The sequence below is a fragment of the Bombina bombina genome, chromosome 8, assembly GCF_027579735.1.
Source record: "Bombina bombina isolate aBomBom1 chromosome 8, aBomBom1.pri, whole genome shotgun sequence".
In the NCBI taxonomy this organism is placed as follows: domain Eukaryota; kingdom Metazoa; phylum Chordata; class Amphibia; order Anura; family Bombinatoridae; genus Bombina; species Bombina bombina.
In genome coordinates this window covers 189,823,958-189,847,884 of record NC_069506.1, presented here as the reverse complement: position 1 = coordinate 189,847,884, position 23,927 = coordinate 189,823,958, and the positions used below count along the sequence as shown (strand labels likewise).

General features: G+C 38.5%; 1 protein-coding gene across 1 annotated transcript in view; it reads right to left on the bottom strand.

Moving 5' to 3' along the window:
* Positions 1–23,927, bottom strand: part of LOC128638681 (liprin-alpha-3-like) — a 250,726-nt gene that overhangs the window by 65,586 nt on the left and 161,213 nt on the right. The window contains 6 exon segments of the mRNA XM_053690795.1: positions 4,646–4,821; positions 8,966–9,028; positions 10,579–10,779; positions 10,875–10,956; positions 11,466–11,559; positions 12,398–12,555. Of these exon segments, the coding sequence (XP_053546770.1) occupies positions 4,646–4,821; positions 8,966–9,028; positions 10,579–10,779; positions 10,875–10,956; positions 11,466–11,559; positions 12,398–12,555 (774 nt within the window).

The window sequence follows — 23,927 nt, the reverse complement described above, 5'->3', positions numbered from 1 at the left end:
ACCACGTTATTGGCCAAATTCTTGTGGAATTAAACAGCGACAAGCCGCCCACGTCAGAGAATATATAGTAAATTCTAGTGTATATCTCATGAGGATATGAATAGAATGAATAATCCCTGAGTTAGGGGTGAAGTGCCCTCCAAACATCATGGGCAACAATAAGTTTAAGGTGAGAATTTATTTTATTAATCTGGGATAAAGGAGTCCAGGAATGACGTGACGAGCAATCCAAGTCCGGATTCAATGCTACATTGAGATCTCTGCACATAATAAGAACTCCTTTCTGGTGGTCTAGTATATAGTTAGAGATTATTTTTATAAAGGAGTGTTGGTCAGAGTTAGGAGCGTATAAGGATATAAGAGTTACAGGTCTATTATACAATAAGCCTATTAGGACAAAGTATCTACCTTCTTTATCTTTGATAGTTTGCAGTTCTATAAAGGGAATACCTCTTTTAATTAGGATGCCTACTCCTTGTTTTTTGTGTTTGTTGTGAGAGGCCCAATAGCATGTGTCATATAGGCGAGCAAAGGTGGAGAGTTATTATCCTTTTCTAAAATGTGTCTCTTGAAGAAACACTATGTCAGCTTTGTGGCTGCGAAAATCTCTTAAGGCTAACGATCTTTTAGTAGGGATATTTAAACCTTTAGCATTAACTGAGTACAGGTGCAAGTCATTGGCAGTTGGAGGGCTAGTCTGGAGGCTAGCCATATACAGTTTGGTGGGTGGGTAGAACAGTCACTAGATGTGGGCACCATAAATAAATGTAATCAGTGGAAGTAAGTATAGGAGCGCAGGACGGGACAGGAATAATACCTGAAAACAAAAGGATCAAAAACAACAAACAAAATAAATATAAGTCAAGAATTGACATGGTTTCAAAGGTGGGGTAGCATGTCTCCAAATGCGTCTCTGACCCCATTAACATATAAGCGAACAGGAGGGGGAGACTCCCAGCCCGTTTTGTATAGGGGTATGCATAGTGAAAAGTGCGACAATTCCTTACAATAAACATCTAAAATGACAATATATTTTTAGCATTTAGGGAAGTGCAACTATGAGTTGAGAATATCAGTGTGCAGTATGTCAATAGCTAACTGGTCTTCAACATGCAACATCACATTAACTGATAGCAACAACAACTTTTCATTCGTGTCTGCAAAGGGGAACCAGTGACACAAGCTTATGATAAAAGTAAAACGTTGGTACATATTTAATGCTACATTTATATCCAGACATATGTTAGAGATCTGAGACATTTCAGCAGGATACAATATCCATAGAAATCCAACTAGACACTGAGATCATTAGTGTGTAGCATGGCATAAATTAACTAAGCAAAAACAAGCAAAAACACATCAAACAATAACATCAATCCAGTTTTCAGCTGTGTCCGCTGGGAGAGACAGACGACACAAGTCTGAGACGTGGAACGAAATGCAGTACAATGTTAACAGTGCCTACTTATCAGACCATGTATTGAGGTCCGGGTGATCGTCTCCTCCAAGTATAAATAGAAGAAGGGAGTAGCTCTAGAATGAAGTGGGAGTTCATGTAGTGGCCGCAAAATCTTCTGTCTTTTTTCTTGTGATGAACAGTGGACCACTGAGATCCCTGAGGAAGAGGAGCAGCTCCGCTGAAAGAAGCTTGCTATGTAGATGGGTTTGGTTGTGGAAAGGTAATATTAAGTCCCTTAGAGAAAGAGACCAGGTCATCCGGTTCCTTATATATGTGTGTCCTGCCTTATTTCTGGACTATAAGGCTGAAGGGAAACCCCCAACGGTATTTCACCTTTCTTTCTTGAAGGGTTTGTGTAATAAAACGGATTTCTCTACATTTTTCAATAGTGGCAAGACAGATGTCCTGAAAAATCTGGATACTATACGTTTGGAATTTAATTTCATGTTGTAGTCTGACTTGTTTCCAAATTGCTTCCTTATCTAAATAATTGGCGAATTTTATAAATGATGTCTCTCTGTGGATTGGGAGGAGTCGGCATAGGTTTCAACGCCCTGTGGGCCCTTTCCATAGATGTTTCGGAAAGCTTGAGGGTTGGTATGATATATTCAAATAATTGCAGGAGATATGAGGGTAAGGATTCTTTCGTGGCCTCTTCTGGGACCCACGGATCCTCAGGTTGCTTCTCCTATTCATATTAACCAAATCTTCAACTTTCAATTGAATAAGAGATTCATGGCGTGTCAGCTGGTGGTTAGCGTCGGACACTATGTTATTTAAAGCATCTTGACCTTCTTCTAAGCAATCCAATCTGGACACCATTTTATTAATGTCTTTTCTCATGGAGGACATTTCTGCTTTAAGATTTTCAGATCAGCGAGGTCAGATTTAGATGGGAGTAATGAGATAGTAGATTGGATCTGTGTCAGTTTGACTGTACGTGAGGAAGGGGTTAAAGGCTGAAGATCTGATGAATGAGTATCATTATTTTGAACCTGTGACTGATCTGAGACATCAGTGTCTTGTTTATGGAAAAAGGAGTTCATAGTATTGGATGGTGTGGCAGCCAGCTTTTTATCCAGTTTATTATTTCTTTTAGATGCCATCAGAGGGCTGTGAAGGTCTGATATCAGCTCCCAAGAGACCCAGATCACAATAAAGCGCTATCCTTTATTATTTATTATTACGGATTTGGCACTGTAAGTATCACCTGGGGTCAGGATGTCACCAAATATTACCCCAGCCCCAGGGGACCCACACCGGTAGATCACAATATGTCAGTACTATAATCTGGTGCAATATATCCCACAATATGACCTGTGTCCGGTTTATGTGTCTGTTTTTCAATGTCTCCAGTAGGGCCAGCCCCCAAGAAAATAACCCAACAAAAGATTTTATATGCTGATAAGAAAGGAGCGGTACTCACTCTAATTATTTTTAATATAGGCCACGGTTCCAGTAACGTCACATAGGCCGTATCAGTGGCGCAACAGGACTGATAAGGTATGTCCGGTAGAGGGTATCTTCCAAAGTGTGATGGCTAGGTCCGGTAAGGCAGAAAGTCTATTCAAGCAGGACCTCTCAACTTCCCAACTCCTCTAGTAAGCACCGAAAGTTCCCAACAACCTGCCACGTGGGATAGGGAAATGGCGGTGGTCGCGGTGCTTAACACCCGGCGGAGCAGAAATTATGCGACAAGGCTCCCTGCTGTACTGGGTGCGAGTTGGGTAGTGTGTGGGTGTTAGTACAGTAATGGCACTTATCCCAGTTTGTCAGGTGCATCACCGCTCTTCAGGAGATCCACGGTTCTTGTTCCTGTTATGGATCTCCAAATTCCGTCAAAGTAGTTATAGTTTTTAGCGTGTGGTGTTCCTTCAGGACACTCAACAGTGTAGCTGAAAGTCAGGAGTCTCCCTCTCCATAACACTCCAAAAACGAGCCGAAGACTTAAGACATGCCATGCAGCTTTCTTAAAATGCGGCCATGTTCCTGCACGGCTAAGCTCCGCCCCCCCCATGCACATTTTTTATCTATCTGGAATCTAATTTGTCACTGGACTGATGATAAAAGGTTATGTACATATAGGCTTATTTATACTAACTTATATTTAAATATAAACTTTGCAAAGAGGCATTTTTAAAGCATACATACTGTGGAATTATTTAATTTTTATTATAAAATACATATATATTTACTTTTAACCTTCAGTATTTTTTTGTCAATTGAATGCATGCTTCCCAGTCATCAATTACCCTGAATCACATCCCATTAAGTCACTCAGTTATTGAGCAGTAGTTAGCTATAAGAATTTGCAAGAGAAACAAAGAAAACCATTAAAGGGACAGTCAAGTCCAAAAAAACTTTCATGATTCAGATAGGGCATGTAATTTTAAACAACTTTCCAATTTACTTTTATCACCAATTTTGCTTTGTTCTCTTGGTATTCTTAGTTGAAAGCTAAACCTAGGAGGTTCATAGGCTAATTTCTTAGACCCTGAAGGCTGCCTCTAATCTAAATGCATATTGACAGTTTTTCAGCACTAGAGGGTGTTAGTTCATGTGTTTCATATAGATAACTTTGAGCTCATGCACGTGAATTTACCGTGGAGTGAGCACTAATTGGCTAAAATGCAAGTCTGTCAAAAGAACCAAAATAAGGGGGCAGTTTGCAGAAGCTTAGATACAAGGTAATTACAGAGGTAAAACGTGTATCATTATAACTGTGTTTGGTATGTAAAACTGGGGAATGGGTAATTAAGGGATAATCTATTTTTTAAAACAACAACAATTCTGGTGTTGACTGTCGCTTTAAGTAACGCCCCCCAACAGAAGTGCTTGGAGATCTGTCCCACTGAGTAGAAAATGGAGGGCAATACTGCAACCCTAGGACATTATATAACAGGTTCTATTATCAGAGCTTCTCCTCACACAAGGTAGCTACACAATATTTTGCATTTTTTTTTGTAAAGTTTTTTAAACTGGATTACTTATCTGCAAGCTTCTAAATAAATATAGGCGTAAAATAAGAATAAGACAACTCAACTAAGTTAATTTAGTCTACACATTAATTTAAGACTTACTTTTTTAAGTGTCAGCTTTCCTTTTAGGCTTTTGAAAAACAATTACTGATGGAATGATTAAAAAACAAAAAACAAACAAACAGATAAACCATTAATTTATTTGTACCTGTGAAAACTGTCCACCATTTTGAGTTGTCCTCGAAGCTCCTTCTTGTTCAGGTGATCCAACATTCTAGCATCCACCAATGACTCCATGAAGTAGCTGCGGTACTGTGGTAAACCCAGACTGGGAAGCCAATCATTACCCACCCACTCATGGTTCATGTCACCATAAGCTAAAATCTGACAAAGAACAAGAAGAACAAACAGTGGGTTCACAAAACAATACACACATAATAATGTACAATATAAAAAGAGAACTGACTGAAACATTTATTTAAAAAAAAAAAAAAGTATTGGTTTAATCTTTCTTGGTGTTTAGTAAAGGATGGTATTTAAAAGGAAACTGATATATTTTTGTTCTAATGTCAGAATTATTGTTTAAAGAAAATATTGGGAACTAAATCATGATCATGTTAATCTTCATGGTCCATACAGAGTGTGTGGCCCATATAGAGCTTGATTATTTTTTAAATAAAACACATTTGAACATCTAATTGTTATATACTGTATATAATTATTTCTACAGAAGTTACAGAACATGTATACAGCAGCTAAAGAAGCTAACCTCAACCTTTGCCTTCCTCTGTCTATAGTGAAGCACCCTGCACCTTCATCTTTTTCAGTTTTACATATTTCCATATAGGGGAGGGAGAGAGAGAGTGAACATCTGATTGTTATATATATATATAATTATTTCTACAGAACATGTATACAGCAGCTAAAGAAGGCAGCCCACCATTAACCTCAACCTTTGCCTTCCTCTGTCTATAGTGAAGCACCCTGCACCTTCATCTTTTTCAGTTTTACATATTTACATATAGGGGAGGGAGAGAGAGTGAGAGAGTGAGCAAGAGTGAGCGAGAGTGAGTGAGAGAGAATGAGAGTGAGAACGAGATGGAGAGAAAAGAAGAACAGGAAAAAGAAAAAATATTTTAGGGAGAAAAGTTTGCACCTTGAACAGTATGAAGAAATTCCCTTGGTAGGTTCACACAAGCTGTTCCATGAGCATAAAGAAACTGATATGATCTTTTTTCTCATTTGTCCAACTGCAACAACACGTTCCTTATTTCCTTATGTCCAGGAGATAATATACTAGACTCGCTACACTGACAATGTGTTTTTAATCTGGCGGGGTTCAATAGAAAATCTTAACTGTTGGGTAGAGATGCTTAACCAACTGGACACACCAATTAACTTTAAAATGGAATGTTATATTGAACAGATACATTTTTTGGATGTTAATATCTTAAAGGTTAATAGTGAAGAAGTGTGTAAATTTGGTACATATCTATATACCAAACCTACTGACCACAACTCTTTATTGGAAGCCCACAGTTATCATCCACCACACCAAAAAAAGAGGTATAGTAGCCTCTCAGCTCACTCAGGTATTGCGTAATAACACAGAGGCACCCATCAAAGACCAGCAGCTCGAAGAAATGTCACACAAACAAATAACGTGTGGATATGATACTAGAATGGTCCATGAAATCAGGTCTAAAGTGACTGAACAGTTCCAGGAGGAGTCTCCAAATACAGGTGGTGCAATTAAACAAGAGGATCATGTCAACCTCATTACTACATATGACACTATGCACCAGCAGTTAAACTCATCTGTTAGGAAACATTGGGACCTGATAAAAACCTGATAAAACTATACCTTTCCACACAAGGCAACCAAGGATGGTATATTGATGTGCTAACAATCTAAGGTACCTGCTTGTAAAAACAGACCCTGTGAGATGCTATGAAAGGAGTACATGTTTAAAATCCATGAAGAAGGGCTGGTTTAAGTGTGGAGATTGTATAACATGCCATAGTATGTTAAAAGGGTATACTTTCCAACCCCCACACCAGAACAAGAGGGTAAAAATCAACAACAGATTAACATGCACTAATAATTACATTATTTATATTCTGATTTGTCCCAGCTCTATGTGGGGAAAACAAGGATGGCTAACCACTGATGTGCTATCAGGGAAGCATTGATAGTGGGGACTCTGAACAGCCAGTGGCACGCCACTTTGCCCGCTGTAAACACAGTGTATCCAGTCTAAAGGACAATGGTGATAAACCATATACTACCACTGACAAGGGGAGGAAACAGAGCCAATCCACTTCTTCGCCTGGAGGCGAGATGGATATACACCTGGGATACAATAGCCCCCAAGGGGTTAAATACTGTGCTGGATTTTGGACCATTCTACTCAGGAAATTGATCAATACATGATGTTCATCTAGTACTGTATATGACAAGGAGACTTCTACTTTCCTCATCTTTCCAGTTTTTTGGTGTGTGACACACCACTTCGAGACAGTTGCTGCTCGTAATGGATGCCTGAAAATGCCAATGACTGACAATAATCATGCCAAATAATATGCTATTTTGGGATATTTGGCATTTCCATCGCTTTGCAATTTCAGATATATTCACCTGTTCGTGAAACGAAACAACATGTATCATTAAGCAAAATTGCCTACTGTATGTAATTTAACTTTCTTTTTGACCATAATAAATTATGGATTTAAAACGCCAAAAAAAACAAAAACCAAAAACAACCTTTTTTCACATATGTTCTACCATAATCCTTGTAGCACGAAAGTGCAATATGTTCTTTTCCATGGTATATCTTACATAGCATAAGATTGATGTAGATCACATTTTAATGATGTTGTTTTTAACCAAGTCTCTCTAAAATAGTGTAATGCTGCGCTAGATTTAAATTGCAATTACCAAGTTTAGACAGTGTCTACTGTGCTTTGATACGCTACCCCCAATTGTATTTTAGGGAGCATAGAGAAGCCGGCCAGCTAGGATGGAATAGGATTGGCTAATGAACTGTAATTTTGCAACACACCCCTCTAGCTGACGCGTCAGTGCGAGTCGTGTGCTGATGACATCACTAATGTGGGACACAGCATGCATGCCGCCAAGGCTGTTAGACGCCACTATGAGAGAGACTGTAAGATTGAAGGTATAAAAGGTAATGGGGTTGGGAGGTGTCACATAGTACAGCAAAAATCCATACAAAACAATATATTTTAGAAAGGGATTGTAATGTTCCCGAAACGTAAAGGCCCAGTGTTTTCAGGTCACCCTGGTGGAAATCAGGATTAGACCGAGACTGTTTGTCTTCTTTCTTCAGTTGTACAAAAAGAAAATCTTCAAAGTAAATTTAAAATATCGTCTAAACTCACCAACCTGTAGAAAATGAAAACGGAAGCTTAGGAGAGATGGATGATGCTTACAGAAGGTGAAACAAAAACTTTACATTCAGGGAGTTTCTACATACTGAAGGAGTTATAAAATGTTATTGAAACACAGCATGATTAGATAGGAAGATAGGGATAGCTGGATGAATAGAAAGATAGATAGGCAACGGTCACAAAAGGTTTAAGGTTTCAAAACATAAGAAAATTGTCATACATTAAGTTTATTTGAAATTCTATACAACAAGCTTAAAGGGACACTCAAGTTAAAATTAACCTCTCATAATTCAGATAGAGCATGCAATTTTAAACAATTTTCCAATTTACTTCCAGTAACAAAATGTGCATAGTCTTTTTATATTTACACTTTTTGAGTCACCAGCTCCTACTGAGCATGTGGAAGAATTCACAGAACATACATATGTGCATTTGTGATTGGCTGATGGCTGTCACATGATGCAGTGGGAGTGGAAATAGACAAAACTGAAAAAGTGCTATTGCTTTGTCATGTTATCATGCATTTGTCGATTATGCAAATCTACTGTATTTGCTGGTCCTTTAAACAGTGCGATTCATGTTTATTTACAGAAATAGCTACCCAATCTTATAACGTTTTCTGGGTAGCAGTTTTGATTTTTTTCTCTTTGGTAAAATTTACACTGTAAACAAATAAGGAATGCATTTCACATAAAATATAAACAAGAACGTCACTTATTTTCGCCTACCTGCTCCCAGCTGATCTCCTTAGTCTCCTGGCAGAGGTTAAATGTTAAAAAGGACAAAGAAGAAAGTCGAGAAGCTCTTAGTGGCATGTGAGATTTAGAGCAGAGGTACAGACAATACAAACAGGAATGTGCAAACACATATTGTAATAAAGAAAAGCAAATCACAAGTGTAGATGCACAAACACATATAAAGGGAAAAAAAAGAAAGCAAAGGAAGACTGAGAAATGTGTACAGAAAAAGGTGTAAATATTCCTTCATAAATAGTTTACAGGAAGATACATGACAATTATTTCATGAGTTCCCAATGTATATAAAGTTAACACATTATCATAATGAGGGAGGTTAATTTAGTTTATATATGAGATGTCTGGAACAAATAGGTACTTACAGGTTTAGTAGTTGCTGTCAGAGTTTCCATCTCTTCATGGGTCATCCAAACATTGCCTGTTGACTGGATGTAAGCAAAGATTGGAAAGTCAGACAGAAGGTTAATAAAAATCCTACCTCTCTATCTCTATCATGTTATAGGATCTGATTACATGTTTTCTGGAGCTTAAAGGGACATGATACCCAAATGTTGAATAACTTGAAAGTGATGCAGCATATCTGTAAAAAGTCGACTAGAAAATATCTCCTGGACATCTCTATGTAAAAAAGAAAGATATTTTACCTCAAAATTTCCTCTGTAGCCCCAATCCATTATAAAGGTACTTTAAGCAGCCAATCAGGATACTAGTCCCAGGACTTGCAGGGGAGTGTGTGTCAGGCATTTGCAGGCACAGAACCTTATTTCCCTTCTCAGTTTACGGAAATTTACTAAGAAATCTGAAATTTCATGGGATTACAGTAAAGCAAAGTGTGACATCAGCACTGATGACGCTGATTAGATGGATATTTTTTTAACATGCAGCTGTCAGTAGCTGAAGGAAATATGTAACCACAGCACTTACTATTTGTGAGCTGAAGACATTTTTACGCAAAATATGTTTTTACATAGAGTTGTACAGGTGATATTTTCTTGCCAGCTTTTTACAGTTATGCTGCATCACTTTCAAGTGATTTATTATATAAGTATTATGTCCCTTTACGAGAAGGCAAAATTAAAGGGGCATGAAACCCTAAATTATTCTTTCATGATTCAGATAGAGCATGAATACTTCTATTATCAATTTTTTTTTCGTTCACTAGATATCTTTTGTTGAAAAGCAGGGACATATGCTTAGGAGTCATTTTACAAGAATATTATCCATTTCCAAGAGCACTAGATGGCAGCACTATTTCTGCCATGTAGTGCTCCAGATGCCTACTTAGGTTTCTCTTCAACAAAGAATATCACAGGAACAAAGCAAATTTGATAACAGAAGTAAATTGGAAACTTTTTTTTAAAATGGTATGCTCTGTCTGAATCACAAAAGAACATTTTTTGGGTTTCATATCCCTTTAAGAATACAAAAGTAATGTATGCAGAACAAGATATAGGAAGATGTAGCATATCATGTCCGCCAGACATCGCTGAATGCTGTCGGCATTTAGCATTGCACAAGCAGTTCTGGTAAACTGCTTGTGCAATGCCGCCCCCTGCAGATTCACGGCCAATCGGCCGCTAGCAGAGGGTATCAATCAACACGATCGTATAGGATCAGGCGGATTAATGTCCGCAGCCTCAGAGGCAGCGGACGAGTTAAGAAGCAGCGGCCTTTAGACTGCTGCTTCTAAACTCCGGTTTCCAGCGAGTCTAAACAGGGGTATTTGTCCCCATTCAGGCCATAATAATTTGGCCCCAATGCATAGAGAAAATTGTACAGGAGAAAAAAAATAAAATGTGTAAGCCAAATTGTATAGCTTGGCATCAATCTGCCTGACCCCCCCCCAATCAATTTTTTTGCAAATAATGTATAAGGTGATATCTCCCCATATTGTCTTGCAACAGTGGTCAAATCTGTCTTTATGTACCTAGTGCTCTCTACCAGCTTTCATTAGTAGGACAATATGTCTTCTCACCGTGCGTGATGTAGCTGGTGCAGATGGGCTTGTGAGCGACACCATCTCTTGTATGGCCAGGCGTAATTTCAGGCGGTGAAGTGGATTACTGATGCCAATCTCACGCTGGATTTCTGTATCAGACAGGTTGGCCATGATTGCTCCACTTTTCACATTAGCACGACATGCAGCAACATACCAGGCTGGCATTCCAACCCAAAGCTGTCATGGAGAGAGGAGGGCATGTAACAATTCAAAGACTCAACTACAAACTGATTACTTGTTTATAATTTGTAACAAACATTTTATTAAAATACCTCCAACCATGAAACAACAGTGGGTCCATCCCAGGCTGCAAACGGCAACCCTTGCCTGCAGGCTTCTTCCAAGAGCTCATGCCTGCAAAATAGTTAGATGTCAGGCGCATGAATAGTGATGAAACACCACCACCAAACTGTGGCTTGCTCATTCGCATTCCATAAAATAATATTCTGTTGACTTTAATGATGCAAACATATTATTTTCATAAAAAGGATTTGTAAATAGAACTGCTCCCCCCCCAGGGTACTGTAGTATATTTACCTACAGTTTATTTTTAAATGCATATTCCAGAACTGCAAAAACTTTTTTTTTCATGCAGACCACTGTCCACTAATAGAGCTGCAAGAGTTGCCAGATCAGACAATATGCAATCTGTCCCTAGGGATGAGTTGTGCACAAACATGCATTTCATTACTTTTTGTACGACTTTAAGCAGTTTTAACAGAAATAGTTATTTTGTGTTATTGCTGGGCACCTGAAAAAAATCGTACTTGCTCAAGGAAAAAATGAGCTATATGCCTACACCATCAACAAACTAAATATGATGTGTTCTTATGAAAATGTAGTTATGTCATTTATTTACTTACTTCTTCTTGTTTCTCCTATCCTTGTCTACTGGACCAGCTAACTTGGACAGTCCCATGGGGTCAGCTGGAGAGGTCTCTTCAGATGGTGTTCCAGCTAGAGATAAACAAGAAAAGGCAGCCACAAATGTGATAATCGTTATCTAAAACAAGAATTATGGTATACAGCAGTGCCCATTTATTTTAACCAAATCAGTGCTTTACTGCTGCAAAATGAATAACAGCAAAAAAAAGGAATGATGTTATATGTTGCTAGCTTTAATAAACAACAAACTTTATCTCATTTAAGTTGTAAAGTAATAACGTACTAACAATACAAATCTTCCCAATAAAAAGGAATTTTAGTAATTTTGATGATTGTTTGTAAAATAGTTTTTTTTTTTCAAAATGTATTTTAGTTTATTTGTGATTTTGAAAAATGCTTGTTGCTGTCCTGATTTAACCCTTTTTTAGGAGGAGTTCATTCAAAAAGGATCTTTATTCATTCATCAGGGTAAAAAAAAAAATTAAGGATGTTTCAAGTCACTTCTTGATCCTTAATCATGGCATGATTAAGGGCCAGGCAGTGGCTTGAAACATTTTCAAATTTTTAGGACCCCGATGGATGAATAAAGGTCCTTTTGAATGAACTCCTTGGCTGGACTGATATCTTTCAAGCTGTTTTTGAATGTTTGCCATCCCTTGTCCGTACCTATACGTACGTACCGTACGGGTGAAGATTGGTGCGGTTTTCCACACTTTGATTTACATTTAAGCTTTGTTCAAGCAAAAAAATATTTAAAAGTTTCATTACTGCTATTTGATACCAACATTTCTCTTTAATAACCTTTGACCTAACTATTGTACACAGGAAGCTGTGTATGTCTGGTCTATACCCGCACAGGTTCTCACTTCTCTGATGTGTGTGTAAAATGGTGACATGCCTGTGCACTCACCCAGAGAAGAAGATTCACGTCCCATCTGCCCCATGCGCCCCTTCTCTTTCTTGCCAAAGAGGCGCCCAATTGAGGATTTGATGCTTTTCTTTTTGGCAGCTTTGTGCAGAGAGTCTTGGCTGGTGCTGTTTGTTCCTCCCAAACCGTCTGCTGAAAGACTGAACAAAACCTAATCATTGTACTGACTATATAGATTGTGCATTCACAGCTAAAATAATATTTTTAAAAAGGGAATAATAAAAAATCATATTGTAAAAATATCTATCAATACATCTCACCTTCTGAACACCCCTGTATTTTCTTTTTTTTAAGTAGTTACACAATAAATATACTAACTACCTGGCCTAGATTCATATATGTCTAGTGACAGAACTGAGGTCATAATGCAACAAGGAGGTCCTAGATGCACTCACTAAAGCAATATTCTTTAGAACAAACAGTAAGCTAAGGTGGTTTTGATGTGCAAGTACAACATGGTAACAGGAACCTAATGCTTTCTTCAGATTAACAATTCTTAAATATGTAACTCTCTTGGTTGTGCTTTGTGGACTGCTCAGTTAAAGGGACATTAAACACAAAATAAATGCTAGATAGAATGATGCATTAAAAATCATAAGTCTGAGAATAACATGTAGATGTATTTTTTAAAGTTTCATTAGCTGTTTAAATATTGACAAAATAAGTGTAAAGTTTAGTGTCTATAAAACAATGGGAGCTGCCATGTTGTAACTTAGGTTACCTTCTCTGCTGTGGCCAATTAGGGACAGTTATAAATAGGTCACTTGAGTGTGCAGCCAATGGCTGTGTGGAATATAACAGTGTTCTGCACTTCCATTTCTAAAAAGTTCAAAATTTCAGAATGGAATTACAGGAAAAGGGAACAAAATAAATAATGAAAGTATATTGCAGACATATATATAATAATGTCCCTTTAATTAGCAGGAAGCGCCTTTCAACCATTTGCATTAACAGGAACTACCAACCAATGATAATTAGTAGAACGTACAAACCAAAGTTGCTGTGTTACTGCAATTTAAAGAGGTTTAAACTTCATGCAAAAAAAAATATAAATACAATTTGAGTCAGACCTGAACATATGAAATTACATTTGGTAACAAGGGGCTCTTCCACTATTTTGACACTTGACAAATTAATTTGCAGGTTTCCATTTTATAATGACATCCTATAGACAATTTCTGTCTTGGCCCACTATAAGCACAGGTGAAATCTATTAAGAAACTCTATGCAAAGCACCTTCAACATATATGTGCTTTCTTTAAACCAGGCACAATTATAATTATCCATTTCGATCTTCTAATTATCAAATTTCTAAAGCTAAAAAGAAAGCAGCCCTCTCCAATCAGAAGCTTCAAAAACTGGGTCAAGAGAGGAGTGGGTGGGAGGAGGAAGGGTCTCTTGCAAAACAGTAGCTGGTGTGACAGGTGCAGTGCAATGCAAATGCGACCTTGCATTTCCGAAAGCCAATCGCTTACAAGAGCGCACTTCCATAGGCTTCAATGGGAGCCTTGTTTTCATGCCGGCAGCCACCACAAACCACCTAGCGCAGCGGGGAGTGATAGAGTAAGAGAGAGAGAAAGAGATAGAGAAGAGAGATAAGAGAAAAAGAGAGAGAAGAGAGACAGATAGATAGAGATAGGGAGATTACACAGTCCTCTATTGACCCCCATGTAAAGGCACTTTAGTGGCCGTTTTTTTTATAACACCCCACATCCCTTCCCTTTATCCCCTTATGGGTCATATTAATTGTACATGTTAATGTACTGTCCTCTTTTTTTGTTTAGGGGGGGGGGGCATATTTGCCCCTTTACAGGAGCACATTAAGATAGCGCTCCACTCATAATCTGTCCCCTTGTGTGTCAGTGTGAGCTAAGAATTATTATGGTGGTAAGGTTTTAAAAACAAATATGTTAAATCAAAGTAAATATAAAAAGGGAAAGAAACAGAATCTTCAAAAATATCATTTATCTCCCCACATTCTTTCCTTGTTTCTTCTCTTTCAGGTATAGTTTTTTTAAACGGACAGTAAAAAATTTAACTTCAATTATTCAGACAATTTTAAACAACTTTTCCATTTACTTCTATTATCTAATTTGCTTCATTCTCTTGGTATACTTTGTTTAAAAGCGTACACAGGTAAACTCAGGAGCAGTAATGCACTATTGGGAGCTAGCTGATTGGTGGCTGCAAATATATGTCTCTTATAACGGGCTTACCTGATGTGTTCAGCTAGATCCCAGTAGAGCACTGCTGCTCCTTCAACAAAGGATACAAAGAGAATGGTGCAAGTTTGATAATAGAAGTAAATTGGAAAGTTGTTTAAAATTGTGTGTTCTTTTATGTCCCTTTTAAGGTTCTGCCTTTCTCCAAGAAACTGCTTAGCCACCTGTCTAGAAAAAAGGCACTGAGACTTTAGTGAGATAGGATCTATTCTTTTGTGCAACTTGGGACTTACTTAGAAGAATGTAGCAACATTCTTTTGCCAAATCTTATTTGTGCACAATAATTCTTATTTATTTGAGGTTGCATCTAATGCAAGAAAATACTTCTGTAAAATACATTTATATATTTCATTTGGTCTGAAACCACATTATGAAATGTGTAAACTACAGTGGTCATATTGTAGAATATTGAACAAACTTACATGCAACTAAAAGACCTGAAAGTACCATGATCTTAGAGCAAAAATGTTCTGATCTCTATAAGGGAATGATGTTCTCTAAGATTGGAACATATTCTAGATTGCTCTCTATGCTAAATGTGGAAATCACAGCCCAAGTAAGTTGGAAGAAAACTAAACCTTGGGCAGATCTATCCTTTTTAACCTGTTTAATTAAGACAATCACATTGAGTTCTCCTCTGCACTGATTTTTTTTAAACTATGGTCCTGTTCTTAGGCACACTTGTTTATTGCACAGGGATAAACGACTGGAAGTGGCCATTGTATCATGCCCATATGTAATGATATCATGTCATGAAAAATTCCCTATTGCCACTATACAAACCACCCCACTAAGAAGGAAATGTAATGCATCATTAGAAAGGTTAATCCCTCTTTAAAATAAGTCTTACATACCTCCCTAAGATTCAAGTGATCACCTTCAATACTAGGCACCAGGAGGGTTTGTGCATCTGGAGATCTATCAGATCTATCTCCTAAGCAGTCCTTAAGTACCTCTAACAGCCCAGAATTTAATGATATCTTAACCAGAGCAAAGGTGAAAATCCACTGATCGGTGACAGCAGGTTAGTAACCATGGTAACTGATCAGCTGATTATTTCACCTGTGCTCTAGGGATATTAAACCCATAATGTTTCTTCCATGATTCAGCTAGAGCATACAATTTTAAACAACATTCCAATTTACTTCTATCTAATTTGCTTCATTATTTTATATACCCTTTGTTGAAGAAATAGCAATGCACATGGGTTATCCAATCACACAAGGCATCTATGTGCAGCCACCAATCAACAGCTACTGAGCCTATCTAGATATCAAGATAATGAAGCAAATTATATAATAGAAGTAACTTAGAAAGTTGTTTAAAATTCCATGCTCTTTCTAAATCATGAAAGAAAAAATTTGGGTTTTATGACCCTTTAAGATATCATGAAAATCTGGCCTGTTAAGAATACTAAGGACTGGAGCAGAGAAACACTGGCATATCTCTCTCACACACACAACATCCCACTTATGAAGGTGGGGATTATGTTCTTTCAAATGAGCGGTCACCTGTCATCTGTACTATAAAATACACTATGGCACAGTCACACATATTAGTACAAGTGACTTCTACAAGAAATGTGTCAAAACCTCTGTCAATATCTGGTGATCACAGTGTCAACACCAATAACCTGCATATTGGGTGTAATAATGGGCGTGGCTAAGCACAAATGTTCAAATCCTGTATAATGCTAAATGCACCTTTTTCTTGTTAATAACCGTGCATCTTATATGTTAAATTGATCATTTTTGTAGTCAGAAATTATTTTGCATAGCATATGCTGTGAACTTGATTATGGTATTTTGGCAGGGCTCCCTTCTTATGCTTGTTGCAAAATGTGTTGGGTACATTCTCATTAACCTGCCTTGCATTGCTGGCTACAGCATACCAGAGCTTAAAGTGATATGATTCCAATTTAATTCTATTATCAATAAGAGAAGGACACCTCTGGTGTCCATTATACTTCTATTATCAGTTTTGCTTCATTCTCTTGGTATCCTTTGTTGTAGTAGCAGAAATGCACTACTGGGAGCTACCTGAACACATTGGTAAGCCAATGACAAAAGGCATATATATGTGCTGCCACCAATCAGTAGCTAGCTCCCAGCTCCTGAGTCTACCTAGGTATTCAACAAAAGATACCATATTAACTAAGCAAATTAGATAATAGACGTAAATTGGAAAGTTGCTTTAAATTGTATACTGTATCTAGATCATCAAAGAAAAATGTTGTGTTTCATGTCCCTTTAAGGGATGTTGTAGGCAGATATTGTGATGCTGCTTAGGACAAAGTCTGCAGAATATAGCAGAATGTGTTTGGCATTGAATAGAATAGTAAGTGGGCAAAGCAGCAGTGATATAAGGCCAACAGCACAGGTTATAACAGAAGAAGAAGAAGAATCTTGGTGGTGCTCAGGTGAGTTCACATTTTTGTTGATGAATTTTAGGCAAGATGAGCGCAGGTCAGCACAGAAGCTGAAAATGTCAATGGTACTTTCAAGGTGATTGGGGTATACAGGGTCAATGTAGACTGAAGCAGAATTTGAGTCGTGCTTAAAAGGGACAAGAAAGTCAAAATAAAAAACTTCCCATAACTCAATGCATAACATTGTTGCAAACACTGCTGTCATATAGTGCTCGATAAGAGCTACCCAGGTTTGCTTTTGGAGCTACATTTCATCAAAGTATACTAAGAGAAGTAACCTAGAACGCTTTTAAAACTGCACACTCAGTCATGTCCCTATAAAGTGATAGTAATGTTGTTCATTAGGCATGCATATCTATGCACTGCTGTGTTATATTATGTGTACTTTTTAAAAAATAAAAAAGGTTTGGGCTTTCTTATTTAATCAGTAATGCCTACCTATTCTGCTGCAGCCATTTGCCCCTTGAACAAAAAAAATGTTTTCTCTTCCAGCAGTACGACCAATGTGAAGCCATGCACACGTTCAATTGACTTCAATGAAGGTGCGCTCCTGAGCCGTAATCTACGCTGATGAATACTGCAGTTTGCTCACAGTGAAAACATGTAGATACAGATCCTTTGTAAATACAGTAGTTAATTGGCTGGATAATCTGAGGCCGGGAGTGTACCTAAGTATGGGGCGGGCAGTACCACAAGAGAGCACTAACTAAGGGGAAAGAGGGCAGAATATAATGCAGGTAGGAAAATAGTATTAAAAATAAAACCTTTATTAAAATTATTGGGAACAAATGTGTGTACGTTGTCTGCAGCATATACACAAACACATTGTTTAGCATCACTTTAATATGGTGTGCTGGCAGCTGCCTTTTAGGCCAGGTCACAGAATACAAAAAAAACATGCTCATAGTTGCTTACTACACGGAGTAGGGGGCTGCAATGATGCTTAATAGTTCAAAGAAAGCAGGAGACCATGCTCATCAGAGATTACTAAATTGAGTGGGTGACTGTTGTTAGGCCAGAACACTTGAAAGCAGAAGGATCTGGAGCACAAGTCAGTAGTGCTTATTATGTGAGTGACTGCAGTGAAACGGCTTAGGCTGGAGTATGCAGAGGAAACATCATCTGCTGTGACAGTGAGGGCAAGAACATTTCTACAAATGTCATATTTCTCCTATTTTACCTCCTATACTGCATCTTAACCAGTGTGAGTGTGTGTGTGTGTGTGGGGGGGGGGGGGTAAAATGTCGAAAAAAAAGACTAATATTTGGTGCTTTGGGAAGGAAGATTGATCCTAAATATTGAACCAAAATGGCTCAGTAATCAATGATTAAGATGACCAATCATATTTGACAGATGATCATGTGAGTGAATATAATTGCAGGGAAGTCATTTACCTTAGAGAACCTCTTAAGATGTGTAAGAGAAGAAATATGTTCCCTGGAGTAGGAGAAAAACAGATTCACTGGGATTGAAGGAACACTGATGGTATTTAGTTGATTTGTAATGAATTAAACAACTTCTGGTCTAAGGGCTCGATGATTGAAAGCTCTCTGGGCTAGCGAGATTATTAAAGAATGCTCGCCAGTCCTATTTCCCTGGTGCAATGATCTAAAGCCACTTTTTACTTTGAAAACACGGTGTCTCGCTAAGGGGCGTATACTGCATTTTCATGTGAAATGTGCACAACAAAATTCGTATTTTAAACATGATACAAAACAAATATTTGAACCATTCACAGAAAAATAAGCCGGAAAAAAATGTATTGTAAAGGTGCATCAAAAACCATAACAAAATTCTTCACCAAAAATCGTATGTTAAAAAAAAAAAAAAAAGTTAAAATTGTATGTAATTTACACAGGAATAAATCGAATTAAATATGCATAGCGTAAATTGTAATTGTAGTACACTGGATGTGCGAAAATCGCCCAGAAATTTGAACTTATAAATACAAAATGCAAAGCGTAATTGTTGTTTTTTCGTAAAATGGGCTGAACATGGGCGTTCCATGGGCGTATATGAAAGTGTCTCTCTAATCCCAGCGTAATTCTATAAAGATTTTCGGACTGCAGATATCACAGTTTTTTCTCGCCAACTAAAAGGTGGCGAGCTTTTCTCAAAACACTCAAAATAATAATTATTATTATTATATTATTATTAATAACTCTAATAGATAAACACATATATACAAAAATATAGGCGAATATAAGATGCTCTATGCAGAAAGCAGCATAATGTGAGTCATATTGGTTGCAAGATTTTAATTATAATGTGCTCCCCCTGCTTCCTGCTAACTTCGCTCTAAGGAGTGAAGTGTCCCTATCCAGCGAGCGCCAATGCTTTTAATAGGAGCCATCTCGCCACTCGCAGGGACTGCCCCTTTTTTACTATCATTCCACTGGGGCAGCCTTGCGAGAGTCGGTGAGAAAAAGTGGCTTTGAGCAGGCGAAGTTTATATAAAATCGAGCCTTTATTATTTCTATCCTGAGGAAGAAAGGATCGTTTCTCAATTGTAATCTTTTGAAAGTAAGAATCAACAGTTTGCGCTTAGAACCACTCTCAGAAAACCAAGTCTAAAGCCACAAGTCTCTGTGATCTTGAATTGATACAACAAGGGACAAATAATTCACTTTCTAACTTTACAATCTTGTGAGGAGGGAGTATGTTGGGAACTGGAAAATGATCCCTTTGCAAAAAGAAGGAAAAGAATGAGGATGCCTCACACCATTTTCCCTTACTGGTGTCTTTATTCTAAGAATAAATCATATTATTGATATATAAACCTTGTATTTTAATATATTCATATCCTGAAAAGTTAGCCTTACAAAGTGCCTAAGAAAGCTGCATAAAGGGATATGAAACCCAAACATTTTCTTTAGTGATTCAGACAGAGCATATAAAAGTTTCTAATTTACATCCATTATCAAATTTGCTTTGTTGCCATGGTAATCTGTGTTGAAGAGATACCTAGGTAGGTGTTTGGGGCACTACATGGTAGGAAATAGCGCTGCCCTCTAGTGTTCTTGCAAATGGATAATATTATTGTAAAACTGCTGCCATATAGTGCTCCAGACACGTGCATGCTCCTGAGCTTACATCCTTGCTTTTCACCAAAGATACCAAGAGAACAAAAAAATGATAACAGAAGTAAATTTGAAAGTTCTTTAAAATTGCGTTCTCTATCTAAATCCTGAAAAAGAAGTATTTTGGGTTTAATGTCCCCTTAACATAAGATACATTTTCCATTTCCCACCATTCTGGTATCCACCTGAGACCCCTTGTCCCTGTAATATTAAAGGGACAGTAAACCCAAAAAATGTATTTCATTATTCAGATACAGAATACAATTTTTAAAAAGTTTTCAATTTACTTCTACTATCAAATTTGCTTTTTTCTCATGTTATTCTTTGTTGAAAGGATACCTAGGTAGGTAGCGTGCACAAGCCTGCAGCTCTACATGACAGGAAATAGTGCTGCCATCTAGTGTTCCTGCAAATGTATTACATTTTTGCAAAACGGCTGCCATATAGAGCTGCAGACACGTGCAGACTAATAAGCTTACTTTACTGCTTTTCAACAAAGGATAACAAGAAAACAAAGAACATTTGATAACAGAAGTAAATTGCAAAGTTATTTAAAATTGTATGTTCTATCTGAATCACGAGAGAAAAAGAATTGGGTTTTATGTCCCTTTAATTCGCATCAAAGAGAGAGAAACAAAAACAGCTGCAAATAGAAGTGCACTTAACATCTCTATATTAAAAAGGTGTAAAGTATCCTGCAAACAGTAGTGAGGAATACAGGGAGAATGCTGTGGTAGCAAACTCCATAGTCTGTGTGTTTAGCTAGCGAGTAACCACACGCTGCACACAATTCTTTCCAACAGGTAGAAAGAAAATAGGAGGAACTATAAAATAACAGATTTTATTGGGGACTGTCCTTATTGACCGCTATACTACACTGTAACAGTTCACATATAAATATAGATTTATGGACGATTTTAGGGATGTGCAATTCGGCATTCTTTACTTACCAAAAATGGGAGTGGTATACCGCATTCATCTCTTTTCAGGGCTGGATATATTTATACAAAAGTGCAACACACAAATATCTGTATTTGTCCGAATATACCTGAAGGGTATAAAAGCGCCAGAAGGGCGTGAAACGCGTCACATGACGTTACACTCCACCTACACCTGTGTCTCCTGGTAGTCATCTCGCATATGTATGCAGAGTGTTTGTTTACACACCACGAATAAAGGTATGAACTGTTATATACATCTTTGAGTATAGTGCTTATATTGTGCCTATTCAATGGACATTTCTTTTGGTCTGGGAACCGTAATATATAAGGGATTTCTTCTTCATTGGTATGTGTCAAAAACAGAATTTATGTTTACCTGATAAATTACTTTCTCCAACGGTGTGTCCGGTCCACGGCGTCATCCTTACTTGTGGGATATTCTCTTCCCCAACAGGAAATGGCAAAGAGCCCAGCAAAGCTGGTCACATGATCCCTCCTAGGCTCCGCCTACCCCAGTCATTCGACCGACGTTAAGGAGGAATATTTGCATAGGAGAAACCATATGAAACCGTGGTGACTGTAGTTAAAGAAAATAAATTATCAGACCTGATTAAAAAACCAGGGCGGGCCGTGGACCGGACACACCGTTGGAGAAAGTAATTTATCAGGTAAACATAAATTCTGTTTTCTCCAACATAGGTGTGTCCGGTCCACGGCGTCATCCTTACTTGTGGGAACCAATACCAAAGCTTTAGGACACGGATGATGGGAGGGAGCAAATCAGGTCACCTAGATGGAAGGCACCACGGCTTGCAAAACCTTTCTCCCAAAAATAGCCTCAGAAGAAGCAAAAGTATCAAACTTGTAAAATTTGGTAAAAGTGTGCAGTGAAGACCAAGTCGCTGCCCTACATATCTGATCAACAGAAGCCTCGTTCTTGAAGGCCCATGTGGAAGCCACAGCCCTAGTGGAATGAGCTGAGATTCTTTCGGGAGGCTGCCGTCCGGCAGTCTCGTAAGCCAATCTGATGATGCTTTTAATCCAAAAAGAGAGAGAGGTAGAAGTTGCTTTTTGACCTCTCCTTTTACCGGAATAAACAACAAACAAGGAAGATGTTTGTCTAAAATCCTTTGTAGCATCTAAATAGAATTTTAGAGCGCGAACAACATCCAAATTGTGCAACAAACGTTCCTTCTTCGAAACTGGTTTCGGACACAGAGAAGGTACGATAATTTCCTGGTTAATGTTTTTGTTAGAAACAACTTTTGGAAGAAAACCAGGTTTAGTACGTAAAACCACCTTATCTGCATGGAACACCAGATAAGGAGGAGAACACTGCAGAGCAGATAATTCTGAAACTCTTCTAGCAGAAGAAATTGCAACCAAAAACAAAACTTTCCAAGATAATAACTTAATATCAACGGAATGTAAGGGTTCAAACGGAACCCCCTGAAGAACTGAAAGAACTAAGTTGAGACTCCAAGGAGGAGTCAAAGGTTTGTAAACAGGCTTGATTCTAACCAGAGCCTGAACAAAGGCTTGAACATCTGGCACAGCTGCCAGCTTTTTATGAAGTAACACAGACAAGGCAGAAATCTGTCCCTTCAGGGAACTTGCAGATAATCCTTTTTCCAATCCTTCTTGAAGGAAGGATAGAATCTTAGGAATCTTAACCTTGTCCCAAGGGAATCCTTTAGATTCACACCAACAGATATATTTTTTCCAAATTTTGTGGTAAATCTTTCTAGTTACAGGCTTTCTGGCCTGAACAAGAGTATCGATAACAGAATCTGAGAACCCTCGCTTTGATAAGATCAAGCGTTCAATCTCCAAGCAGTCAGCTGGAGTGAGACCAGATTCGGATGTTCGAACGGACCTTGAACAAGAAGGTCTCGTCTCAAAGGTAGCTTCCATGGTGGAGCCGATGACATATTCACCAGATCTGCATACCAAGTCCTGCGTGGCCACGCAGGAGCTATCAAGATCACCGACGCCCTTTCCTGATTGATCCTGGCTACCAGCCTGGGGATGAGAGGAAACGGCGGGAATACATAAGCTAGTTTGAAGGTCCAAGGTGCTACTAGTGCATCCACTAGAGCCGCCTTGGGATCCCTGGATCTGGACCCGTAGCAAGGAACTTTGAAGTTCTGACGAGAGGCCATCAGATCCATGTCTGGAATGCCCCACAGTTGAGTGACTTGGGCAAAGATTTCCGGATGGAGTTCCCACTCCCCCGGATGCAATGTCTGACGACTCAGAAAATCCGCTTCCCAATTTTCCACTCCTGGGATGTGGATAGCAGACAGGTGGCAGGAGTGAGACTCCGCCCATAGAATGATTTTGGTCACTTCTTCCATCGCCAGGGAACTCCTTGTTCCCCCCTGATGGTTGATGTACGCAACAGTTGTCATGTTGTCTGATTGAAACCGTATGAACTTGGCCCTCGCTAGCTGAGGCCAAGCCTTGAGAGCATTGAATATCGCTCTCAGTTCCAGAATATTTATCGGTAGAAGAGATTCTTCCCGAGACCAAAGACCCTGAGCTTTCAGGGATCCCCAGACCGCGCCCCAGCCCATCAGACTGGCGTCGGTCGTGACAATGACCCACTCTGGTCTGCGGAAGGTCATCCCTTGTGACAGGTTGTCCAGGGACAGCCACCAACGGAGTGAGTCTCTGGTCCTCTGATTCACTTGTATCCTCGGAGACAAGTTTGTATAGTCCCCATTCCACTGACTGAGCATGCACAGTTGTAATGGTCTTAGATGAATGCGCGCAAAAGGAACTATGTCCATTGCCGCTACCATCAAACCTATCACTTCCATGCACTGCGCTATGGAAGGA